This window comes from Polypterus senegalus, chromosome 3 (assembly GCF_016835505.1).
Source record: "Polypterus senegalus isolate Bchr_013 chromosome 3, ASM1683550v1, whole genome shotgun sequence".
In the NCBI taxonomy this organism is placed as follows: domain Eukaryota; kingdom Metazoa; phylum Chordata; class Cladistia; order Polypteriformes; family Polypteridae; genus Polypterus; species Polypterus senegalus.
In genome coordinates this window covers 207,923,689-207,948,438 of record NC_053156.1, presented here as the reverse complement: position 1 = coordinate 207,948,438, position 24,750 = coordinate 207,923,689, and the positions used below count along the sequence as shown (strand labels likewise).

Here is a 24,750-nt window from a genome sequence, read left to right as displayed (position 1 = left end):
GATTTCTTTTTTATTTCCGGCACTGTGCGACTTTGTGAACGTGAGCTTTCAAGTTTCTCCAACACGCTATGTCACTCGATCAGCTTCATTTTCTTGATTATACCACAGTTTAATTAAACAAATAGTATGTTTTTCCTTTGCCTCCACTTTATATTCGTTGAAATTCTTATATTTTCCCCCGTGCTTTTCCCATTGTCTTTTCACAGAAGCTTGAGCTTAAGGGTGATTTATATTGATTTGCATATTCAAAGAGGCGTAATTCTGGGAGGAGTTGGGGCACTACATGAAGTCCGTGCATGAGCGTTACTTTTCACGCTGACCGGGATTTATGTAGCGGAAGAACGTGGAAGGCTTTTGTGCTTACGCCATGTTATAGTGTGAATTCTACGTACTACGTTATACATGAGGCACCTGGATACTTGTGTAACAGGTATGCCCATGCATAATGTCCATACTCATTTATTTAATGCCTGCTTTATATTATCATCGTCAGAGATCAGGGTACAGGGAGAAAAAGCACTCTCACAAATTACCACATACTGTATGATTATACAAAATGCTTAAAATGAGAACAAATAAATAGCAGTACTCTGTTTTTGTCTGCTTCTAGGTCTTTAATTAAACTTTCCTCATTTGGAGTTTTGACCGTGCTGTTATACTTATATTACATCAAAGGGGGGTGGCTGGGGTATGGAGGGGGGTCCCTGGAGGTTTTTTACACATAGTTCTAAATATATTGTGAGGATGTTTGTTTATAGGGTGTAATGTTTTATTATATGGCCAGCCTGTTAAAACTAGGACTTTTTGATATTCTTCAGTTAGTTATTGGAATGTATAGTCTGAAATTTGGCCTGTCACTGTCACAGCAGCGCCTGGTTGTCCTAGTAAATTATACTGTGTCACACAATTCAGAGACAGAAGTCATAAAAGGTTTGGGGCAGCCCCCCATATATTGTTCCCTAGCTGCAAAAAGGGTAAATTGATAACACTAATGTACACAATTTTGAGTCCAAAACAACTGATGAACTATTTGTTAAATGGAGGAATTACTCTCATTAAGACCCTTTAGTTGCTTCCCATGGACACGTGTGTGACAACTAACAGTGAAATCGCGCATAATTGTAATCTGAAGATAATTGGGCTGTGAAGTTGGTTTAGTGTAAGGTTAATACTGAGTAAATGTGTGCATAAAGTTACAGGGTAAATCATTCATAGCTAGATAAACTTTTGCTTTGCTTACTTATATTTTATAACTTTATTGTTAACCATTTAAAGCTTTTGAAGGACTGAGGTGCTGATGCTCATGTTCTCTTTTGTTTGCATGCATTCTGCTGGGAAGACTTTATAAAGCAAAACATTTTGCTGATCCAGAGGTTTCTGCATATGCTGAAGTGGACTTGGTGATGAATGATTGCAGCAGCTTGTATTGGGGATCTGTTTGCTATCAGTAATGATTGCTGGAGGTGAGAAAAAAGGAAAATATACAAATTAATAAATGCTATTAAGGTAAAATTGAAACAATAAAGCAATTCATTGTTGATGTTGAACTTAATGTTTCAATGTTTTAAGACAGACAAATGCACAAATTTGCCAATGCTTTTCAATGGGAGATTTTGAAATTTTAAAACTATGTACAGCAGGATCTGTTCCAGAAATCACAACAAAAACTGACCAGTCTTGACAAATATCCTTGAAGAAAAAGTGTGCCACGTTTACACAAGATTCTTTCACATGGGGGCTGAGCTGTTCCAAGTATAGCGCTTTGTGCATTATGTGTAAACAGAGCTAAAAAGAATTAAGTTTACTATTTTACTGAAATAAATTAATAAATAAGATTTACCGTTTTAATGTGGATGGGGACCTTCAAGCTCCATTGCTAAACTTGAAAGCTCAAGGGAGTAAAGAACACTACAGGCCAATTGATGAAGCTCTTCAGCCAGGAACAGTACCTGGCACAAAGACAATTTCACATATTATAAGAAGCAATATTCTTAATTATGAGTAATTATATTGAGCAAATGATAGTAGATTAACAAAACTGTATATGAAAGATAAAGACAAGCATTGTTATAATCATTTTAATAATAAGTTAAGCTACGGAGGAAAGTGTGTTAATTATTTTGCAAAACACGGTAGGGCTGCACCTCACTGGCCCTTAACGTAGAAACACCACTGAATACCACTAACTGAAGGCATTCCTTTCATGGGTATAAAAAAGGACATTACTGTGACCTAAACTAACAAAATGCAGGATAAGACCACACTTCAGAAAAGCATTTGAATCTGAAAAGGTGGGTGCCATTGTTTTTAAGGGAGTATTTTTTTTTATGTAAACATTTCTTACTATGGGCGGCACGGTGGCGCAGTGGTAGCACTGCTGCCTCGCAGTAAGGAGACCTGGGTTCGCTTCCCGGGTCCTCCCTGCGTGGAGTTTGCATGTTCTCCCCGTGTCTGCGTGGGTTTCCTCCGGGCACTCCAGTTTCCTCCCACAATCCAAAGACATGCAGGTTAGGTGGATTGGCAATTCAAAATTGGCCCTAGTGTGTGCTTGGTGTGTGGGTGTGTTTGTGTGTGTCCTGCGGTGGGTTGGCACCCTGCCCAGGATTGGTTCCTGCCTTGTGCCCTGTGTTGGCTGGGATTGGCTCCAGCAGACCCCCGTGACCCTATTCGGATTCAGTGGGTTAGATAATGGATGGATGGATTTCTTACTATTATTGTAGTGGTCTATTATATACTTTGATAAAAAATGCTTTTGTAATACAGAACTTGCAAACTTATTATAATTTTATAATTATAAAATCAGTTAATTCTCTTTCTGAACCGTCTTTTCTATTACAGGCTAATGGACAGCCGGAAGGTATACCTGTAGCATGGGGCATTTGGTAAGAACTAACTAACTGAATCGGAAACCAGTCCATCACTGAATGAATTCCCTGGAGCTGTAAGGCATCAGACTGCTGCAAACTGTGTTGCTAATGCTGTTAATTCTGATAATTAAATTAGTGATTAGATTAGATTCATACATCATTAAAGCACATCCATATTCCCATCCATCAATTTCTGCATTTCAGACTTACCTTTACCATTCATAATCACACAGAATTCTTCAAGCATTGACAGAAAAGAAAAGCAACAGTGCCTTGACCATCTCCACTAAGTGAGTTTGTCACTTGTCAGTTTTCCATATTTTTAACTTCCAGGTAAGGCTTTTGATGCTGAAGTAGATAAGGGTTTTGGAATGTTGGGAGTTACATCTTCTCTGTGATAGCCAGTACAATTTTCTAAACTGTGGGTCAGTAACATAATTAGTAGTGGAGAAGAGAATGAAGACACAACTGAGTACAATTATTGACAATGCTGCACATCCTCTCTCTGGCACCCTAATACTTTTCAGCCAACAAATTATTCAGCAGAAGTGTGTGAAGAAGTGCTACTGGGGCTCCTTTAAACCAACAGCAATATATCTGCATAATGATCTACTGTGACTGTGACAGTGTGACAGGCCAGTAAGACAGTTAAACATTTTCTTTATATATATTTATTTTATTTTATTTTTTTTTTTTTGCAGTCACTCTGGTGTATTTTTGAGAGTTTTTTTTTGTTTGTCATAACGTAATAATATTTATTTATTTATTGGGCTTCTGTAAAAAAATGAATTTCCTCCTGGGGACAAAGATCTATCTATCTATCTATCTATCTATCTATTGAATGAATAGGAAAAATGAAGGAAGGAAAAATGTTTTTTATATTGCTGGTAGCTTTATCCTCCCTGCGTAGAGTTTGCATGTTCTCCCCGTGTCTGCGTGGGTTTCCTCCAGGCGCTCCGGTTTCCTCCCACAATCCAAAGACATGCAGGTTAGGTGGATTGGCGATTCTAAATTGGCCCTAGTGTGTGCTTGGTGTGTGGGTGTGTTTGTGTGTGTCCTGCGGTGGGTTGGCACCCTGCCCAGGATTGGTTCCTGCCTTGTGCCCTGTGTTGGCTGGGATTGGCTCCAGCAGACCCCCGTGACCCTGTATTCGGATTCAGCGGGTTAGAAAATGGATGGATGGATGGTAGCTTTATGATATGTTATGCTGCTCAGTAATACAAACTGTAGCCGAAGCCTTAGACTTAATTTTTAATAATTTATTTTTCATGCCCACTGCTCCAAGTCTCATAATCTTGCTGGAGTTTTTTTTTGTCTTGCTGGAATACAAATCCAAGATGAAGGTTTCTTGCAGACTGCATCAGACTTTCATCTAGAATTTTCATTTTTTTTTGCTGCATTTATGTTACCCTCTAAACTGATAAGCCTTCCAGGGCCTGCTGCAGAGAAACATGCCTAAAGCATAATGTTTAATCGTAGGGATGGTGTTTTTTTGATTATGTGCAGTGTTTGGTTTATGCCAAACACGGTATTTAGTCTGATGGTCAGCAAGCTCAATTTTGGACCTTCTTCCAGCTGACTTTAGAGTCTTTCACGTGCTTTCTGGCAAACTCTAGCCATGATCATACATTTGTTTGTTTTTCTTTGCTACTTTACCATAAAGCTTTGGCTTAATGAAGCACTCGGACGCCATCTGTTGTATGACTGGTCTCTCTAGTCTTGTTCAGTGTACCTTTCAGAGTTTCCTTAGGTCTCTTGGTGGCCACCATCACTATTCTTGTGTAACCACTCAGTTTTTATGGACAGCCTGTAAGCAATCGACTTATACAAAATACAATCTCTACACTTCACCACCCATAAGGGAAGTGGACGATGTTTGAAAGATATACTATATTAAAAATATTTGGACCTTGACCCCTCTTCCCCCCTCCTGCTCCCACTAGTACTTAAAGGAAACCCTGATGACAGGGAAAACTGATTAAGCATGAAGGTATATAGTGTAATAAAGAAAAGGTGATACATAAAAAGATGACATTTAATCCCTGCTCTGATATACAAATGGCAAAAATAGTACAAAAAAGGAGAAAAATAAGAAAGGGAATGATTAAGCATGGGGTGAAATATCGATAAATATCCTGGCTTAAAGTTCTCAGTGAATGATGTGAAAAAACAGTCAGTAGGTGGACATGGCTGTTTCTTTGCTATCCTGAGGAATAAAGAATGAGTCTGGCTTACCAATAGGATCACTCGGAGAAATAGTGGGCCATATACCAAAACCTACACATTTACTTGGGTATTCACCTTGCCGTTTTTTTTTTTCTCTGGATGGCCACCCCACAAATAGTAGACGTCCCTAGGTGAAGTTTGCCTTTGCGGTCTTCCTAGGTTTAGATAGCCGAGCCCTTGGTTTTGCTGCCTCCTTTCACTCTATTCCCCTCTCACCCTGGTTATTGATAGTCCTTAAAAAAAAAGAAGTTTCCCCCTAAAATGTCCCATTTCCTGCCCAGTAGTCATAAAAACATTATGTCTACCATAGGCTGCTGGAAATCTTACCAAACTGGGTCTTCCAAAACTTAGCCGCCGATATTCTTACAGCATTATCAAGTCCATGTAATATAGTGACAGCAGTCAAGAAAGCAAACCTGACTTTAATTCTGTGTAGTCTTGTTACAAGCTTGCTCCAGGCAAACTTCCCGCAGTGCCTTACCCTTTCCATTTCTTAATGATTGATTTAAAATGGACTCCAAGGGATATTCAGTGACTTGGATATTTTCTTGTATCCTGCCTTTGAGTTATGAGTTCCAGTCACCTTTTCGCAGAGTTGCTTGGATTTTTCTTTTGTCTTTATTGTGTAAGTTTGGCCACAATACAGACCCAGCACAAGTTGGACCTTTGAGATAAGGTGCATTTAAACTGCAATCATCTGAAATGCCATGAATACAGACAGGTGATTTCCATATAACCAATGACAAAAATTGTAAAAGTAATTGGCTGCTCCAGTGATGACTTGGGTGTATCTTATATTAAAGGAGCTGTGTATTATATTTGTAATTATTTTTCAGTTTTAATATTCTTTAAATACTGCTAAGCTCAACTTTTTGAACTCAAGTATTTCAAGAAAATATCTCCCCTTGGACTGGTTAAAATGGAGGTGTGGTGTGGTTTCAGTCCTTTCAAATCTAAAATTTATCGTGCCATTCCTGTCATAAAAAACTGCATAAAATAGGACTGGGTACAATATAGGATGACTAGAAAGTGCAAAAAAGACCTTAAGGAGCTGTTCTGGAAACAGCTATGGTTAACATATTAAAAGAGACACTGATTATTTACTCGATGAATATGCCTGTTAGCTTTAGACCAGGCATTTATTTTATTTTTTGGCATTTACATGATCAAAAGGAAAAATGCAGGATCAGTACATATATCATATTGAAGAATCAATAACACTTGTTAAGATGCCATATATGTACAATTCAAGTTGCCAGCATCAAAACATTTAAGCAAATCAATAGTGACCCAAAATGAATGTATTTTAGGAACATTAAAAGCTCAGGGGACGGTCATGCTTTAACTTTAATAAGTTCATTTCCATGCAGTAGGTATTCAAATATTATGCAATATGGCAGAAAATATCTTTCCTCCCAAAAATAAATCCACTGAATGAAAGATCATGTGCATGTCTGAAAATTCTAATCACAGATTGAATTAAAAAAGAACCAGTCCAAGAAAATTAGATTTAGAAAGTGTTTTGGTCCTCTGCAGGCAGTCCTCCTGATTTTGCCTTGGTAGCCTTTAAGTGAAATCATTTGACCAGAATTGTTACCTTGAGACTTTACTCAGCCATATCAGCCATGTCTGTGTATATGCTGAACTATAATGTTTGTATTAAAAACTTGCAATGAATACCACAGCTATTCTAAATAAGCTGAGCATTGTTGTACAATTACTGAGGTGTACCACATTTTATGGACAAATCTGAATATATACACCTCTATTTTAATTGTAACATTTAGTGTCAATCATTGTTTCCATACGAGCATTAAAATTTTACTCCAATTAAAATTAAAATGTGTCTTATGGATGAATCTAAATGCATACACACATTTATTAAAATTGTCATTTGTTTAGCCCCTTGAGGTTTATTTTCTCTGACACCCTCACTGGCTGAAATTGCTTTCTTTACCAACTATCTGACCAAAGCATATTTTTATCACATTGGACATGGACTTCTGTTTTAATGTTTTAATATATTAGGCATTTACAAATTGAGGATTCTTCCAAAATGCTTCTTAACACACTTTGAGCTGCACTTAACTATATTAATATAGAGAAATGTACAATATAAGTAATTGCTGTTGTTGTTATGTGATTTAGTGTCATTTTCAGAAAGCATTTGATAAGGTGCCACATGAGAGGTTGGGCGTCAAGCTGAAAGAAGTGGGAATTCAGAATTCAGGGTGTTATATGTACATGATTGCAGAATTGGCTCAGGCATAGGAAGCAGAGTGTTATGATGCGAAGAACCTTATCAGAATTGGCTGATGTTAAGAGTAGTGTTCCACAGGGGACAGTGCTATGACCACTGCTATTTTTAACATATATACTGTAAATGATTTGGATTGGAAATTTAAGTAACAAGATGGTTAAGTTTGCAGATGATACCAAGAAGGGTGGATTGGCAGATAATCTGTCAGTCAGTCAGTCATTATCCAACCAACTATATCCTAACACAGGGTCACAGGGTGGTCTGCTGGAGCTAATCCCAGCCAGCACAGGGTGCAAACCCCAGGCAAGACGCCAGCCCACTGCAGGACCCACACACTAAGCACACACTAGGGACAATGTAGGACCGCCAATACACCTAACCTGCATGTCTTTGGACTGTGGGAGGAAACCTGAGCACCCGGAGGAAAACCACACAGACATGAGGAGAACATGCAAACTCCAAGCAGGGAGGACCCAGGAAGCAATCCCAGGTCTCCTTAATGCAAGGCAGCAGCGCTGTGCCGCCCTGGCAGCTAATCTGGAATTCGTTAAATCATTACAGGGAGACTTGGACAGCATACAGGCTTGGGCAGATTTGTGACAGATGAAATGTAATGTAAATAAATGTAAAGTATTACCTGTAAGTAAAAATGTTAGGGTTTGAATAGACATCGGGAGGTCAGAAAACTGAAAATACATCTTATGAGGATTTAGGAGTTGTTGTGGAATCAGCCCTATCAACTTCCAGACTGTGTTCAGAAGCCATTAAGAAGGCTAACAGAATGTTAGGTCGTGTAGCACAATGTGTGGAGTACAAGTCCAAGGAGGCTCAAGCTTTGTAATGCAGAGGTATGGCCTCATCTGGAGTATTGTGTACAGTTTTAGTTTCCCAGTTAAAAAAAGGACAGCATTGCTAGAAAAAATTCAAAGAAGAGTGACTAGGCTGATTCCAGGGCTACAGGGGATGAAATATAAAGTCAGATTAAAAGAGCTTAATCATTTCATTTTAAGCAAAAGAAGAGTAAGAGAAGGCATGATTGAAGTGTTTAAAATTATGAAGGGAATTAGTATAGTGGATCGAGACTGTTACTTTAAAATTAATTCATCAAGAACACGTGTATACAGTTAAAAACTTAAGACTAAATTTCGCACTAACATTAGCAAGTTTTCCTTTACACAGAGAACCATAGACACATACCAAGCTAGTGTGGTAGACAGCAGGGTCCTCATGTATAAATGGTGCGTATGCACAAAAATGCTGCGTACTCCCGTTTCTATACTCAAATCATGATGTATAAAACCTAAACTTGATGTAAAGCCACGCACATTTTCACGCTAGCTCAAACCCTGGCATACGCAAGTTCTCCGCTTGGTTTTTCAAACTGGCAACACCCAGCATCAAAGCAGTGCTTTTGTTCAAGTGTGGTTTCCCTTTCTTTTTTAGATCCACATCCCTGACACGGCTTTATCATATACACTGAAATTAACTGCATATTGTTTATTAGTTTAAGGCATCTGATTGTAATTAACCCGTAACAATATAATGGTCCACAGAATGGCCAAACTATTCCAAATACCATAGCTGCTTTAGCGTTGTTACTCTCACTGCATCTTCTTCTTCTGCTCCTGTCAAGGGTTGCCACAGCGGATCATCTTTTTCCATATTATTCTCACTGTACCACTCAGAGTATTTATATCACTGTATCTGAGTGTGGAATCACAGCTCTAGAGCAGCTGACTGGAAAGAGAATTATCAGTATACAGCATCAAGCACATGCTGTCTCAGCCATGCTGCCTATTTGACAACGCTTTAGAGCCTTTCCTGTACCAACCTCGTGGTTCAGAAAAAGTTTCATCTTAAGAACTATAAACGCAAATCAATCAGTCCATCAAGTGCTACTTGTAGAACAGTTTGTACTTATAAGTACAATTACCTCACTATAAACTTGCAATACAGTTATATATTGCACAACCTGAGCGACTTTATAAAGTGCGTATTTACATATGATGACGATATCATTTTTAAGATGAAATGCAGCAAAATATGTTTATTACATTATACAGATAAAATGTTAACATTATTTAAATAATCTATATTGTTAATAATTAAACATGTGAGGACACGGTGTCGCAGCACTAGAGTTTAGCTGGCGCCCATTCAGGGATTGTTCCTGTCTCGCACCTATTCTTGCTGGGACTGCCGCGACACTGGATGGAAAGATGGATAGAATAATTAAACATGTACTACAAAGATATTTCAATGTTTTGAAGAATCAGCGTTCTAAACCTACAGATGGCTTGACATCTATTACAGAGCTGATTGTGTGGCAATTGGTTACTTGGAGAAAGAAAAGGAAGGACAGGAATTGGAGGTTAGTATGTTTGAAAGAGTCAGTACTGCTGCAATAAATTATTTCATCAAAGGTCGTGCATGATGCAGCAAGCATCTTGTGGGAGGCAGTAACAATCTCTGGATGAGGCACCAGCTCGTCACTATCACTGCACCACCGTGTTCCCATGTTAAATAACATGCTTTAATTCCTATCATCATGAAAATGATAAGTATACTGTACATCTAAATATTTAAATTATTCAGAGAGCTTTAATATCACAAATGTAATGGATTCTATGTCCTGTTGGAGGAAGAGAAAACCCGTTTAAGAATCACGCAGTGATTCACATACATAAAGCACATAGAAGAACAAATACAATACAAAGCATTTAATGTGCTACTTTAGTTACAATGGGATTTGAGAAACTAGTAAATTAAAGATTTTAAGATTAAGTTTATGATGTTCTACTTTAATGACAAAATTAACTACATGATTAAAGTGGAAATTTCAAGATTAAAATGTGCTTTTTTTCCCACTGTGTGCCTATTTTTTTTTTTCTTTTCTCTGTACCCTAATAAGCTTTCATATGACACTCAGATGATGGGCTATGACTCGCCTTTTCACAGCGACTTTGATATCTGACAACTTTTTTATTTCAAGCACTTTGTGAACTTGAACTTTCGAGTTTCTCCGACACTCTATGTCACTCGATCAACTTCCTTTTGTTTTTTATACCACTGTTTAAACCAACAAGTAGTACGTTTTTACTTGCCTCCATTTGGTATTCTCTGAAATTCTTCTATTTTCCCCTTGCTTTTGCCATTGTCTTTTCACAGAATGCCGAGCTTAAGGGCTATTTACATTGATTTGCATATTCAAAGAGGTGTAATTCTGGGAGGAATATGGGAGTGACAGCAGGTGCATGCACATGAGTTACTTTTCACACTGACTGGGATTTATGTAGCGGAAGAACGTTGAAGTTGGTGTTCGCACAGATTTATGCATCTGGATTTTTTTGCGCGTATGAACATTTCTGCTTTTGTCTGTACGCCATGTTTTAGTGTGAATTCTACGCACGCCGTTATGCATGAGGCCCCAGGACTTTAGGGACTTTCAAAACTAGACTTGATGTTATTTTAGAAGTGGATAGGAACGGCATGCTTTGTTGGGCTGAATGGTCTGTTCGCATCTAGACTGTTTTAATGTAGCATTGGAGAAAAGAAGTAAATGCCCAGGCACCTTTCTCTCTCTCTAAGTGTGTTCTGTTAATTTGTTTCTCTGAAAAAGATTCCCAGCTGCAGTTTTTTTAAAGATTTGTTGTTATATTTTTCTAATTCACTAATAAAAGCATTACACAACAAAAGAGTTCAAGACATGTGTCATTCAATGTTACCATTTAATATGAGCATGCATCTGAATGTTTTTTGATTTTATTTTTTCATCATGGCTGAAGAAAAATGATATAATTCTATATAAGGCAAAAGACCCAGTGATTTGCTTGTTTTCTAGCAAAACCACTTCTCACTTTCTTAATTGGCCTTGTCATGGTAGTGTAAGCCGTTTTGACTATGGATGAAATCAAACCAGTTAAAATAATTATTACTGGATTTTTAAAGTGTTGCCATTGAGTATATGAGGAAAGAAAAAGCAGTTGATATGTACCAGCAGAATAATAATCAAGATCCTTTCAGCCTCTAACAGTTTTGTGGATGCATATGAGAGTTATCTGCCTGACACAGCTCTGAAATTTACTTGACCATTTTACAGACTGTCCAGTTACCATAGTGTACCATAGGTCACTTGAAAGGCTGCAAAAGAAGATAACTAAAATGAACTAAAACCTTTTTTATGTGATCACTTCTCCCTGACATTACTATTGAGTGGGATCTACAAAAGTCAATTTTATTCAGTTTGAAAAACACTATTTTAAAGAAAAGTCAAACTAAATAGTTTTGTGTGGTGTCAGAAACTATTAAAAAATGCCTTTGCTCACTTTGAACAACTTGGGTGGGTGAATGAGGCACACATTCTTGCAAAATTTTACAGACTAGGTTGTAAATCATGAGAAAACAGACTTCAGCAATACTTCACATGAAGCACAGCACAAAGCATCAAAACCAGGCTTGATGCATGGAATGCGAGAAATCGTTGTGACATATGGAGCACTAAAGCAAGGTGGGTGATACATGGGGCAGTAAAAAAAGGAGCAAAAAAAATGAGCCTTAAGGGTGATGAATGGGGAAGGACCATGAAAGACAGCAGATGAAGCATTAAAGCAAGAGGCTGCACAGATCATTACAGAAAGAAAGTGTGGTGTTTACATGCTTGGTCTGTAACCCTTTGAGTCCTGATGTAACAGCTAAATCCAAGATTCACTTCTACTTAATCTATAATTAGGGTAATTCATCAGTATCTATCTATCTATCTATCTATCTATCTATCTATCTATCTATCTATCTATCTATCTATCTATCTATCTATCTATCTATCTATCTATCTATCTATCTGTCGAAGGTTAGCCCAATATATGATTTCATTTTTCTGAGAGCTTATTATTTCTACACATTTCTTGTTCCATAAGTTTGGAAAACAGTGCTTTGCTCATTTAACTCACATGCTGAGCTTTAAAAGACATTGTAGCCATGGATTCTTAATCCACAATTAAGAACCAGTGCTAAAATTAGCATTTTTTCACCCATCGATTTTCAGAACACACTTAATTCAAGTGAGCTAGCATAGTAGTAACACTGCTGTCTTACAGCAATGATACCTAGGTTTGCATCATACAAGGGTCCTCCCTGCTTGAAGTTTACATGTTCTCCTCATGTATGCATGGGTTTCTTCTGTGTATTCTGGTTTCCTCCCACAGTCCTAAGACGTGCAAATACATGTTTGGTCTGTAATGCTTTGAGTCCTGCTGTAACAGCAAAATCCAAGATTCACTTCTACTCTATCTATAATTAGTGTAATTTCTAATGTGGCGGTCAGCTGGGGGCTGTGAAAGGTCTGGGAAAGGGACTATGCCTCCCCTGGACCACAATAAGGCAGTCACCCTGGGTTGTATGGGGGCCACGGGGACTTTGCATGGAAGCTCAACCCTGTAAGGGCCCGTGGCCACCGCCAGTGAGTGCCCGGAGGATTGAAGAGCCCTGGACGTCATCACTTCTGCCACAACCAGAAGTGCTGCCAAAAGGATTACCAGGGACATTTGCATTTTTCCATCCATCCATTTTCAGAACACACTTACTTCAAGTGGTGCAGCACGGTGATGCAGTGGTAACACTGCTGTCCTACAGAAACGATACTTGGGTTTGCATCCTGGTCCTCCCTGTGTGCAGTTTGCATGTTCTCCTTATGTATGTTTGTAATTGTCAATTTAGTAATGCCAGTCCACCTATCTTGCATGTTTCCTCCCACAATCCATTAGTCATTAGGTGTATTGTCATTACTAAATTGACCCAAGTGTGTGTGTGGTTGACCTGCGATGGACTAGCGCCCTGCCTAGGGTTTGTTCCTGCCTTACACCCTGTGCTAGCTGGGATAGACTCCAGCAGCCGCTGCAACCCTGTTCAGGACCAAGAGACTTAGAAAATGACTGACTGACTTAATTCAACTGTTGTGTTATACAGAACTAGTGTCATACTCGGTATGGTCTTTCATACAATATAAAGATCAGATGACAGAATAATTTAAATGCATGAGATGGAGATGATTGAAAGGATTTAGAAACAGAATAGTCAGGATATGCATTGGTCATTATCACAATCAGGCAGAACTAAACATACTTTTTCCTATTAACATCCATCCATCCATCCATTATCCAACCTGCTATATGATGATACAAAATAGAAAGGGTTTCGGGCTATAACATTTACTTCTGACTTCCTGTTTACAAGGTCATATATGAAAAGACGTACTAAGTGCAACAAATTTATTAACACCTTTGATGGCCCTTCTGCTGCTCTTTTGAAAACTCTGCTGCCTATTATAGGATTATACTTGTTTCTGAATATGTTAAAAAAAAAAAAACTCCATGAAGAAATTTATAAAGAAACAAGTAATAACATTGAACATTGTATTTGCTTCGTCCTCACTTCAGCTAAATCACAGAAATGTTCAATGGTCTTTTAAATGTCCCTAAGGGCTAGGGAAACGATTTTCAACAATTCTGGACTGATTATATATTTGACCACTGTATCTTTATGCCTCAAACAACAAAAGACGCAGATGGAATTAATACCACAAATGAAATACAACAAACAGCCAGAAACTAGCAATAAGCAAATAAAATATTGATCATTGCGGTGGGTGGAGTGGGACTACTGAGTTGCATCATTTGAAGTAGAGGCTGTGGGCACTGCCAGAGCACCTTTTTGTTTCCTGTGTATCTGTGCAGAATCTTCATACTTTCTTCTTCCATCTACTGTAGAATAAAGAAACACCTTGTAAATAGTAATAAATCTTTTGTTTTTATTATTTCACAGCAGGACTAACACAGTGTGCCTCATGTATTCTGATGAGGGGCTCCTTTAAAGCTTGTTTTAAGATGTTGCTGAGCACATGGCTAATTTTCATGTATAGTTTACCTATGCGGTACTGTGATGGTACTAATAATACTGCAAGTTTTTATTTTTTTTTAAATCTATGTGGAATAGAAATCTGGCAGTGTTTCTCGGCCTTTGTGGCTTTGGGAAACATTTCTAACATTTCTAGTGGATGAAATGAGTGCAGTTAGAGACATCAAAAAATATTGTGCAGCATTGTTCAGTGAGCAGGGTGGGAAGGGATGGTTTCAGTGCATTTCAGTAGCTCAAACTGCATGTTTTTTTTCCTCAGCTGCCTGAGACACAAAGATGCCCAAGTCATCAGCGATCTTACAGTAGGTATGCATGAAAGTTCTGTGCTCTGTGTCATGTTGGCCTTGCAAAGCATCATGAGGCGCTTGGAAAGAAATGTTTGCTTAAGATGGCCACATGGCACATTTCCAGGAAAACATTCAGCAAACAAGGTCACAAACACAGCATATTCATTACAAAAAACACTTTGCCAAAATGTTTCGATTAAGTGTCTAGAACTATTTGATGTCCTATTATTAGCTCTGGTACATTAAGCTATTTAAGTTATTTAATTTAGTTTTTATTTATTATTTGTAAACATTGTGAAGATATAAGAAAAAGACAACACGCTTAAAAAGTTTTAGGGATTTGCCTTTCCCATATAGTGAACTGTCCAGTAGTAGTTCTCAGACTTGTACATTCAAAGAAATTCAATCACAACAAGGACAAACATATTGGTGAAATAGCCGGATTTATATAACGGCCGGACAGGAAATTGTGTAAAGTGGGTATGATGGGAAAATCCAGGAAGCGCCAGAGATGACGTGGAAATGTGGAGCCGGAAGTGATTTCATCAGGTCAGGACAGGAGGGAGGTAGCAGTTGTTGTACACATGGAAGGGATATCATCTGCGGGCCTTCGAAAATTTGTTTATTCGTCTGTTTTTCTGCTAAATAAGAGAGAAGTGATAGTACTCTGTTCCAAACCCGTTTTCTGTGTATTATTGTGCTCCGTTGAGCCAGTCGGCTGCTTCCTACTTGCACGTGTGTGACAACATATACAATATTCTGTTGATGATTTTTGATATTTACAGTATAAGGTTATGTATTATGGTTTATGTTGTTTTATATTCTTCCTAAAGGCACAGTCATTATAGTAACTAAGCATTTCACTACATAGTTAGATTAGATACTAAAATTTATGTGACTTGGCTTTATAAAATGAATCAGCAGCAGAAGAGCACCTGTTAGTCCTGTTGTTAATGTCTCAGATCCTGTCTTTCTATACTCTTCATATTTTCTCTGTGTTCATGTTAGGTATGTTCTGGTTTCTTTCTGAATTTCAAAGATGTCCATAGTCAGTTAAGTGTCACCAGTGCCTGAAGTGGATACACATAAGTGCCACTAACCTATGTAAGTGTTACCCTCGAGCTCCATGATCCAGTAGAATTCAATAGAAGAGCTTCAGAGATTTCTAGTGGCGCAATACACTAACATTTGGTTGTAGAGCCATGGCAGGGAGCCACCCTTAGAGTTTCAAGTTCCGAGACCCAGCAACATTCAATCATAGAGTTGTTGGGTAGAGGTGGGATTTCTCCTTTGGGTTTCTAGTGGCATGATACACTGACATTCAGTTGTAAAACAGTTGAGGTGTTTGGGAGTGTTTCTTTGGAGGTCTGAGCAGCGCAATACACTAAAAGTTAATCAAATAGCGGTGTTACACTTAGAGTTTCAGATAGGTTGATACATTAAAACTCGGTCAAAGATCAGGGGGAGCCATCCCCCTTGGAGTTTCAAAAGGTACAATACACTAATATAATACTGATGAGTAGGGTCTCAATCAATCAATCAGGGTTCCTACTTGGAGTTAAAAATGGATCCTTTTGTTGACATTTGTTAGAATTAGTTGGGAGAAGGTTTAGATATGCATAATTCAAGCCAGTAAGCTCATAAACAATACCAGTATGCACCAAACACTGCTCCTATGCAACTGTTAAAAAGTTCAAGCCATGATTGTCACTTCTAATGATGTAAAACAGTTTGCTGATGACTGTAACATAAGAAGGGTCTAATCCAAAAATAGTTCTTATTCCGGATCTAGTGGGGTGGCTGACACTACGTTCCAAAGACACTAAAAAACTGGGTTCATAAATGAATGAATGGTCAAAGTTCTCCATTTGGACTTCATAAATAGCCCAATAATAAATAGGAATAATATTGAAGCATATCTGGAGCATAGTTAGACAGACAGAGTCATCAACAATAAGAATTCATTACTTTTTCCAGGTTGTTTGCCCCTATTTTCCACCACTCTCCATGGTCTAGGGCATATTATCTGACAACACCTGTAATCATAACTTCTTTAGTCCCCATCTGAGCCTCCTTCCTTCACCTACATTTGGGTGTTCCTCTTTACGTAGTCTTTCTGTGCTTTATGCACCACATCACAATATACAACAGGTACAAAAAAAAAAAAAAACAAATGCATTGAATTTAAAGAGAATAGCTATATTTCAAACCTATGTGTCTGCTTTCCTTTCTGAAGAGATAGCGACATCAGTATGAAATCTGTCATCACACACACAAATGGTATTAAGTGTAACCCATATGTTTCAAGTTGGATTTGAGACAGGAGCAATATATTGTAAATGCACCATCATGTTACATTAGTTATACAGTTAGTTATACTATTGTGGTCATTCCCCCTTTAGAACATAAATATTACCCCCTTGATCAGGTTTTTCTGTAGACTGGATGGGGTCTCTTTAAAGTTCTTCCAATATTTGTCTCCATTAAAGGTTGCATTTCCATCACATTTTACTGACGCTCCTCTAGAGATGGATGGCTTTCCATTGGTAAGGAATTATTTTTGGCATGACTGTTTAATTTAAGGTCAGTGTGTTATATATCTTAGCATATGACATACTATTTCTCACAACATTTGCAGGGAGGACTTTTCTGTTGAATGGTTTCTTTCAAGTTATTCTAATCTATATCTTTGATGTTTTTTAGAAATTGTTTTTCCATGTATTGTTTCTCTTATGGGAAAGCAAATCTCTCAGGGTGATCACTTAGTTTACATTTACTTCCCTCAGGAATAGTCTCATGGTTTACACTAATAAGAGTAATAAGAGTGTTTGTATATTCTTTCAGTTTTCTTGTATGAACTCCATTGTACTCCAGGGAATATCTATGTCATATAAATGTTTATAATCCTTTTGAGATTTATAGCTCATTATGCTGGGTTTTCATGTTAACGTTTACCCCTCTCACAGGTATGGGACTGTGGGGGCCTCATAAAGTCAGGTGCACTTCTTCTGAAGTACTATGAACTATTAGGCAATGTGGTCAAGTTATGGCTTTTGAGTAAATGCACAAGTAAATTTGATTAGTTGAAGTTCTCAATGTGGATAAATGCCTGTTAACTCGTTTTCATTCTTTAAAGAAGAAAATGTTATGCTTACTCTTGAACATAATGTGCAACAATAATTGGAGCTAAATGCCTTAAGATGACTAATTGTGATTGTAGAGTATTGTCTATGATGGGAAAATGTTTAAAAGCAGACAGTATATGATGAAGGAATATACAGTAAAGCAAATGTAAATGATATTATATATTAGCTACTCATCACATACAGCATATTCATTTTATTTGATCATTGTAAACATTAAATTCATTTTTAAAAATAAAAATTGCAATTTACAGCTGTGGGGCCTGGGAGCTTATTCCACCAGCATTGAGAACAGCGCATGAAACAGCCTGGGTATACAGTATGTGCCAGATCAGCAGAGGGCACAGTCTTTCACACATCCACTGAATCAACACACAACACACTTCTGTGAAATGGAGAGGGGTGGTGTGGAGGACAAATCAAAGGAAAATGAGCCACAAATTCTGCCATCCAATCAGACAAATGGCAACAGGGCTGTAGACTGACTTAAGCAGAGAAACTTTCTGCAACTTTTCTCCTTTGGAGCATACTGAGAAAAGACCCTTTAGTTCTTCTTAGTTGGTGCAGGAGAGCTTTGAAATCCTAAGTAAGCCCGTATCATCACTGAAACATTTTTCCAATAAAGACTTTCATTGACAAGTATATTTATCTATTCACGATACTTTTTGTATCATATCCTTAAATGACAATCTGGAGTGGGTGCTGCAGTAGGATCTCCTTACTACAGGACTGACAACATTTTAGTGGCTTCAAGATGTCTGATTGTCTCTGGGTGAAAAAGGGAATTTTTTAGCATAGTAATTTTTACTATACTGGGCAAATTTGGTTTTGGATCAAACATCTGTGCTTAGATCAATTTACAATACTCAAAAAGTGAGTATGGGTAAGTAAATTTATTATTATTATTACATCGAACCTGACAAGACTGTCCACCATCTTCAATTTTCTTCACAAATTCCACTGAAGCAGTGTGTCTAGGGACTACTTGGAAGAAAGTCAAGTTTACTGCCAAGTGCTCATTCTTTAAGAGAAGAATTGGAACAAAAAAATATCCTTTTATGTTAATAATATAGTAGTGTCCATTACCGACACAGACTTATCATTGCCTATCATATTTAGCTGACTTGATGAATTTTACAGGGTTCCTGGGTTTAAAAATTAATTTAGATAAAAGCATGGCTTTTTCACTTAACTCACAGGCATGGCTTATAATATTACAGCACTGACATGAATTGTTCTGGTAAAGTATTTTGGGGATACAGTTACAAAGATGCTTAAAGGTCTGTTTAAGTTCAATGTTTGCAGCTTGATTGGGTGTATTAAACAAGAATTCTAATAGTGGTCAATTGTTTACCTCTCACTTCAATTAATATTGTTAAAATGAGTATGCTTCCCAAGCTCTTGATTTTTTTAGAGCATTCCCATATCATTAACAGTCCCTTTCTTTTCAAAGATTTGCCCTATTGATAACTTGTTTATATGGAAGGGAAAAGGCAAAATATTAAAAAGATGACATTAGTATTTTGAGGCAAAAGAAGGAAGTAGAAGGTACCAAGAAAGCACCTGCTTGACTTGCTCTGGAACAAAAATCTTTTACAAACTTCTTATATATGGCTTGCTCTGTGCTCCGCTCATAAATAATTATCATCGATTTACCAGCAATCAGATTGTAATTCACTCACTTAGAAAAATCAAACCAATGTAGGAAACGCATTTATGGACAGATACCTTTCTCTGCTGCTCCAAATAACTTTGCATTCCGGCCATCTCTTACTTGATTTCCATAAATAAAATATTATACATCTAGACTTTCAGAGGTCTTTATATTGACAATATATTTGAACCCTCCGTTAAAAAATATGCAATTCCGTCAGCAAACTTGTGTTTCTATTTATAAATCTCTTTTAAAACAAATCAGTCTGACATTATTTTTCCATTACTGCCTACACCTGAATATTATTTGAAAACATCTCTGTTTAACTCTTATGGTATTAATTATTATGAAGGCAGCATAATATAATACATTTTTGGTACTAATTAGCTGTCTTACCTAAAAGGTGATAATGAGAATAGCAGTGGTGTTTCCAGACTTTACCAACACTGGGAAAGAGGCTACTTTATTAATATCTCAGTAAGGAGATTCATTTGATAATTATCAACATTCCTTCTTTATCAATCTCTGCCAAAAAACGCTGTAATCCATCTTGAAATTGCACACTGACCACCCCTCTTCAGATTAAAATGATCTAAAATATATCAGTGATTGGACCCTAATTGTGAATGATGACCTGCAGCTTTGGCCTTGTTAGGTCATATGTTTTGGGATTGTCCTAATCCTTTGCTTATCTGTCAGACAGTGTTGGATTTATAATCATCCCAAACCCTTTTGCAGAACTGTTTGGAGTAATATTTGATGGGATTAGACTATTTAATGAGAAACGGGTTGAGATTTCCTAAATTACATTGTGAGCACTTGGTCAACTTGAAGAATATTAATACAATTTTCATATTTCAATGGGAAAACATCATCTTATATTACCTAAAACTAGTGCATTTATTTTAGAATAACATTATTGAATTATTCTGCTGAGCTAATGCAACAGATCTCTTTAACTCTTTCTGTTTTAATTAATATAAGGCTTTAAAATATAATGCACTTTTTGTTACTAATTAGCTCCCTTACATAAAAGATGGAGTTTTAGTGTTAAGATTACCAAATTCTCTTACTGTGACTTACTAGACTAACTGCATTTAAAATTGGGGCTGAATTTGTACCTTTTAATTATAGCTGTATGTGTTTCACTGTCTCACTGAACCGTTACACCGAATTCACAACAGTTAATTTAAGATTTTCCACATGCATACTGCTTCATGTACAAGACTGTATGTGATTTTAAAGAATTCTTTAAATAAACACAATACATTGTATTTTTAAATTATTTATTGTGCTGCCAAGAGCCAAAAACCCAAAAAATAAATTGCTTTACAGTTAAAAGAAAAATAAGGAAGAAAGAAAAGCAATCTGCAGGGAACTTCAAGTGCCATTATTTTCCTCTATTTCACTTTGACGTAACATTTTTACATGTGTATAACTAAAATGAATGAATATGATATACAGGTGTCATTTTCTAAAAAAGAAAAAGGGAACCACAACATTTTTTTACACTAAATCCTACATCTTAATTCTATTGAACAACAGGAACTTAAGAAAAGCAGTGTATGCATTTATTGAAGGGTTGGGGAAAGAAAGAATTACCTCAACTTTGTAGTATTAGAAATAACATACAAGGCTGAGCCAAACTAAGACCTTTAAGAACTCCTGTGTTGGTCTGCATGTTTAGAAGAAAATCACTACAGTGTTCAACTCCCCAGGCCCTCGCCAAGCCACCCCACCCCAACTCTAAGACTAATGTTGACATGAACCCCCAAAAACACGTGCCTGTTCTTACATAGGAACATCTCTCATTTTTATACTATTCATCAGATTAATAAATAAGGTGTTTTAAACAATAAATTATATTTGTTTTATTTTTTTCTATGTCAGCTTTTCAATTTAGTAAGCTCCACTCAAGTATTTACAACAATACTTGAAAGTTCCTCTACAAAACCAAAGTAAATTTTCATTTCACATTAAGCAAACAAAAAGGCAACTTTCATGAAATGCACTTGAACAAAAGAAGAAAAAAAGGCATGACATAAACAGATTACTTCTGAATAAAAGTGCCAAGACCTGTCCAAAATGAATATTACTTATGATCTTTTTTTGTACATTAAAAAGATAACAAACATTATACCCTAGACAAACTACAACAAACTCCCAGCTTATTTCTGACAATATTCCAGTAGTTTTTTTTTTCCTTTTTTATACATACATGTTCATTTTACTTTAATTTTCTGTTCTAACAAACATCTTTTAATGAAAGCCTTATTTTCTCCTGCTGCCTTTTAAACACTGTACTGATGTAAAACCTTTTTAAGGCCAACAGACCTGACAAACGGTACAAAGAAATAAAACCAAATATTGTGTGAGTCGGGTGGACAAAGAAAAGATCTGAAAGAAAAAAAATAAATTGTTAAATAGAATGAGATGCTCTGCCTTATTTGACAAGCAATCAAGCATCAATGCGTGGCTATTTCAGATTCCAGATAAAATCTCTTTCTTGGTTATAAATACATTCAACTGAAAAAAAAAACACATAGAAAATTATATATATATATAATATATATATATATATATATATACACACAATATTTTAGCATAAAATATTTACATAAATATTCCTATAATGATAATGTTTCAACAAGCATAATCAGAAGTTTTTGAGCTTCAAAATTAGAAAATAAAAGGTGCTTGATTAGTATTAAGCAACTTCCTTCTACAGGAAGCAGTATAATTTTTGCCAGGATATGAAACAAAAAAAAAAAAAACACCAAAACAAAAAAACAAAAAAAAAGTATATCAGTCTCTTTCTCACTTTTTTCCTTTTGACCTTCAAAAATCATGAATAATAACAAAACAAATTATTAAAACCTGCAGATATCAAGCTGACCAAAACAGGGCTGGCCTCTGGCTTTCACTGGTACAATCGCTTCGGGGTCCAGTGCTTAGGTAGAGAAGATTAGTAGGCATTGAATATTTTTGCTAATTGTTGAGTCAAAACTGGCCATTCTGATATAAAATAAAATAATAATAATAATAATAATAAAAGCAGCACACAGTTTATTTAACATGATCAACATCAACCCACCCTGTTTGTTTTTTACTCTCGTGAATCTGATTTAAGTGAAAGCCCTCAGCTGTAAAGAACATTGTAAAAAGACACTAGACTCAAGGCCCTGACGATTCCAGTCTACAATTATGCTTCTAGCAAAGTTGAATGGTCACAGCATTTCTTTCTTAAATAACTGTCCTTTAGTGGGTTAGGCTTTGTCAAAAGCAGGTTTGGAGCAGTAAGGGGATGTCACTGCCTGGACATCCCAGCAACAAACTCCGTGTTCTTCAGCCAGTCTCAAATATGGCCTGATCCATCTACAGCAATAATACAAGCAGATACAACTTTAGTAATTTAGACTTTGGTGCTACAGTGTTCTATTAAACACTTGGTCAGAAGATCACAGAGAAAAAGCAGGAATGCTATTTTCCAGCCCGCTGCAGGAGACAGATTCTGTCCTATTGTGGAGCTGTACACAAATTCACAAACCCAAAACAATCCAAGTGCACAATTAACAGTTCCATTTTGATGTTTCGTTTTCAGATTCTTTTGATGCATTCAGCAAACAGGTCAGTCATTCTTTTTTATTTTTCTGATCTTGCAAGTCCTATCCCTCCTCACACAGTTTGGTAAAAATTATCTGCCTGCAAGTTGTTCTGTTTTTGCATGCTGTAGTAGCCACTGTATCTAGAGTCCGGGTCTGCCATTCTCATCATCCTCTGTGGACTTTCCAGCTGGACCATGGTACCTTTTTTACAGTCCACATACACCAGCTGGTTGTTCAGACATGATGGCTGTTAAAGGAGAAAAACAGACAAATATATAGATTAGGATTTTTTTATTGAAACTGTAAATTCTTCTCTATTTTATTGAATTCAACATATAATACAATGTACATGTTATGATTCAAACAACCATCTATAACATCTAACAACCATTCAAATTCAAATTCTCTTTCTCCAAGATGGACCAGAGTGGGGACAAGCCTAACAAATGGCTATATTTTACAAGATAATGAAATGAAAGGACAAACCGCGTTACCTATATTAGATTTTTTTTTAATTGTTCCTCTTGGCATACATTTAATTTTCTCTAATTTCAAATAGTATGGGACTTTGTTTTCCAATTGCACTATTCAGGGGGGTGGTAAGTCTTCCAGTTGAGCAGAATAATATGGTGATTAAATAGTGTGTTGACAAATGAGTGATCCTTAGGCTGTGGTGCTCCATGTTTTTTTGCACTCATGAAAATTCCTTTTGAACACTTTAAAAAATCACTTCAGTTTTTTTGTCTGGCATCTCCTGGCTCATCTGTATGAGAAAACCCCAGCATATGATATACTATTGGACTTGTCTTGATGTCTAGTTATGTAACTCCTTGATCTTTTTGGGCTTTCCCCATATTTCTGGCTCTCTACACCTGAAAAACCTTCATTTTTAGGGCATTTGTGGACTAAATTTTATGTAGGAAAGGTGCTTACACTCTTATGATAAAGTATAAACCAGTAGGTGTATGATCAGAAGGACCTGAAGAACTTGAAGCTGGTCATGTCACACCAACCGACTGCAGGGGTTCCCCACAAATGGGATACAAGAGGTCTAAGTTACTCCTTTTCACAAAATGTCCATAAAATGGGGATCAGTTAGATAGGCATGTGGAGTGTCATTTTATGCTATTTCAAGATTGCTGATCACAAATATAATATTTTTGATATTTGATTTTTTTACCAGTGGTCCTAGCCCTCTAAAAGCCATTCCCAGGAGGTTAAAAATGACAAACTTCAAATGTAAGCATGTGGAATTATCGCTTTAGATTATTTCAAGGTCTTTGATTGCAAATATGATGTTATTTTTCATCCTTTACTAGGGATCTAGCCCACTATACTGTAGTCCTCTATCTGAGGGTGAAAAATTTCTATTAAAATTGAGAATTTTTAGACTTTAAATGTTTAAATCAAAATAGAGATTTTAATACTTCAAATATCTGAGGCAAAAATTTCTTGTTTATTATGTACTACCTCATGAAGTAAATCATTACATTTCTTATGATCACCTGAATTTGGGCAGTTTACGCTAATTTCGGCTTTTTTTTTGTTGTCAAATTATTATTTAATAAATATGCAAATACAAGTTACAGTAAATCAGACATTACCATGAAAATGATAATACTATATAAACAAACACCCATTCAACCCCTAATGGTACAAGTTATTCAAGGAGAGAAAAAGATATAGCTGCACACATGAAAATGCTATGTGGACATAAAGTAGAACTCCCACTCAGTTTAAGTCTGAAAAAGTTGTATTTATAATTGCCACTTAGAAACATTTGAGGTGCTTTCACCATT

At 36.7% G+C, this 24,750-nt stretch overlaps 1 protein-coding gene across 2 annotated transcripts in view; it reads right to left on the bottom strand.

Annotated features, from left to right (window-relative positions):
• Nucleotides 1–20,827: 20,827 nt before the first annotated feature.
• Nucleotides 20,828–24,750, bottom strand: part of crim1 (cysteine rich transmembrane BMP regulator 1 (chordin-like)) — an 852,254-nt gene continuing 848,331 nt past the window's right edge. For both annotated transcript variants that reach the window (XM_039748389.1, XM_039748388.1), the window contains one exon: nt 20,828–23,198. In XM_039748389.1, coding sequence (XP_039604323.1) covers nt 23,022–23,198 — 177 coding nt within the window. In that variant the 3' untranslated portion in view covers nt 20,828–23,021. The remainder of the gene's footprint in view (nt 23,199–24,750) is intronic.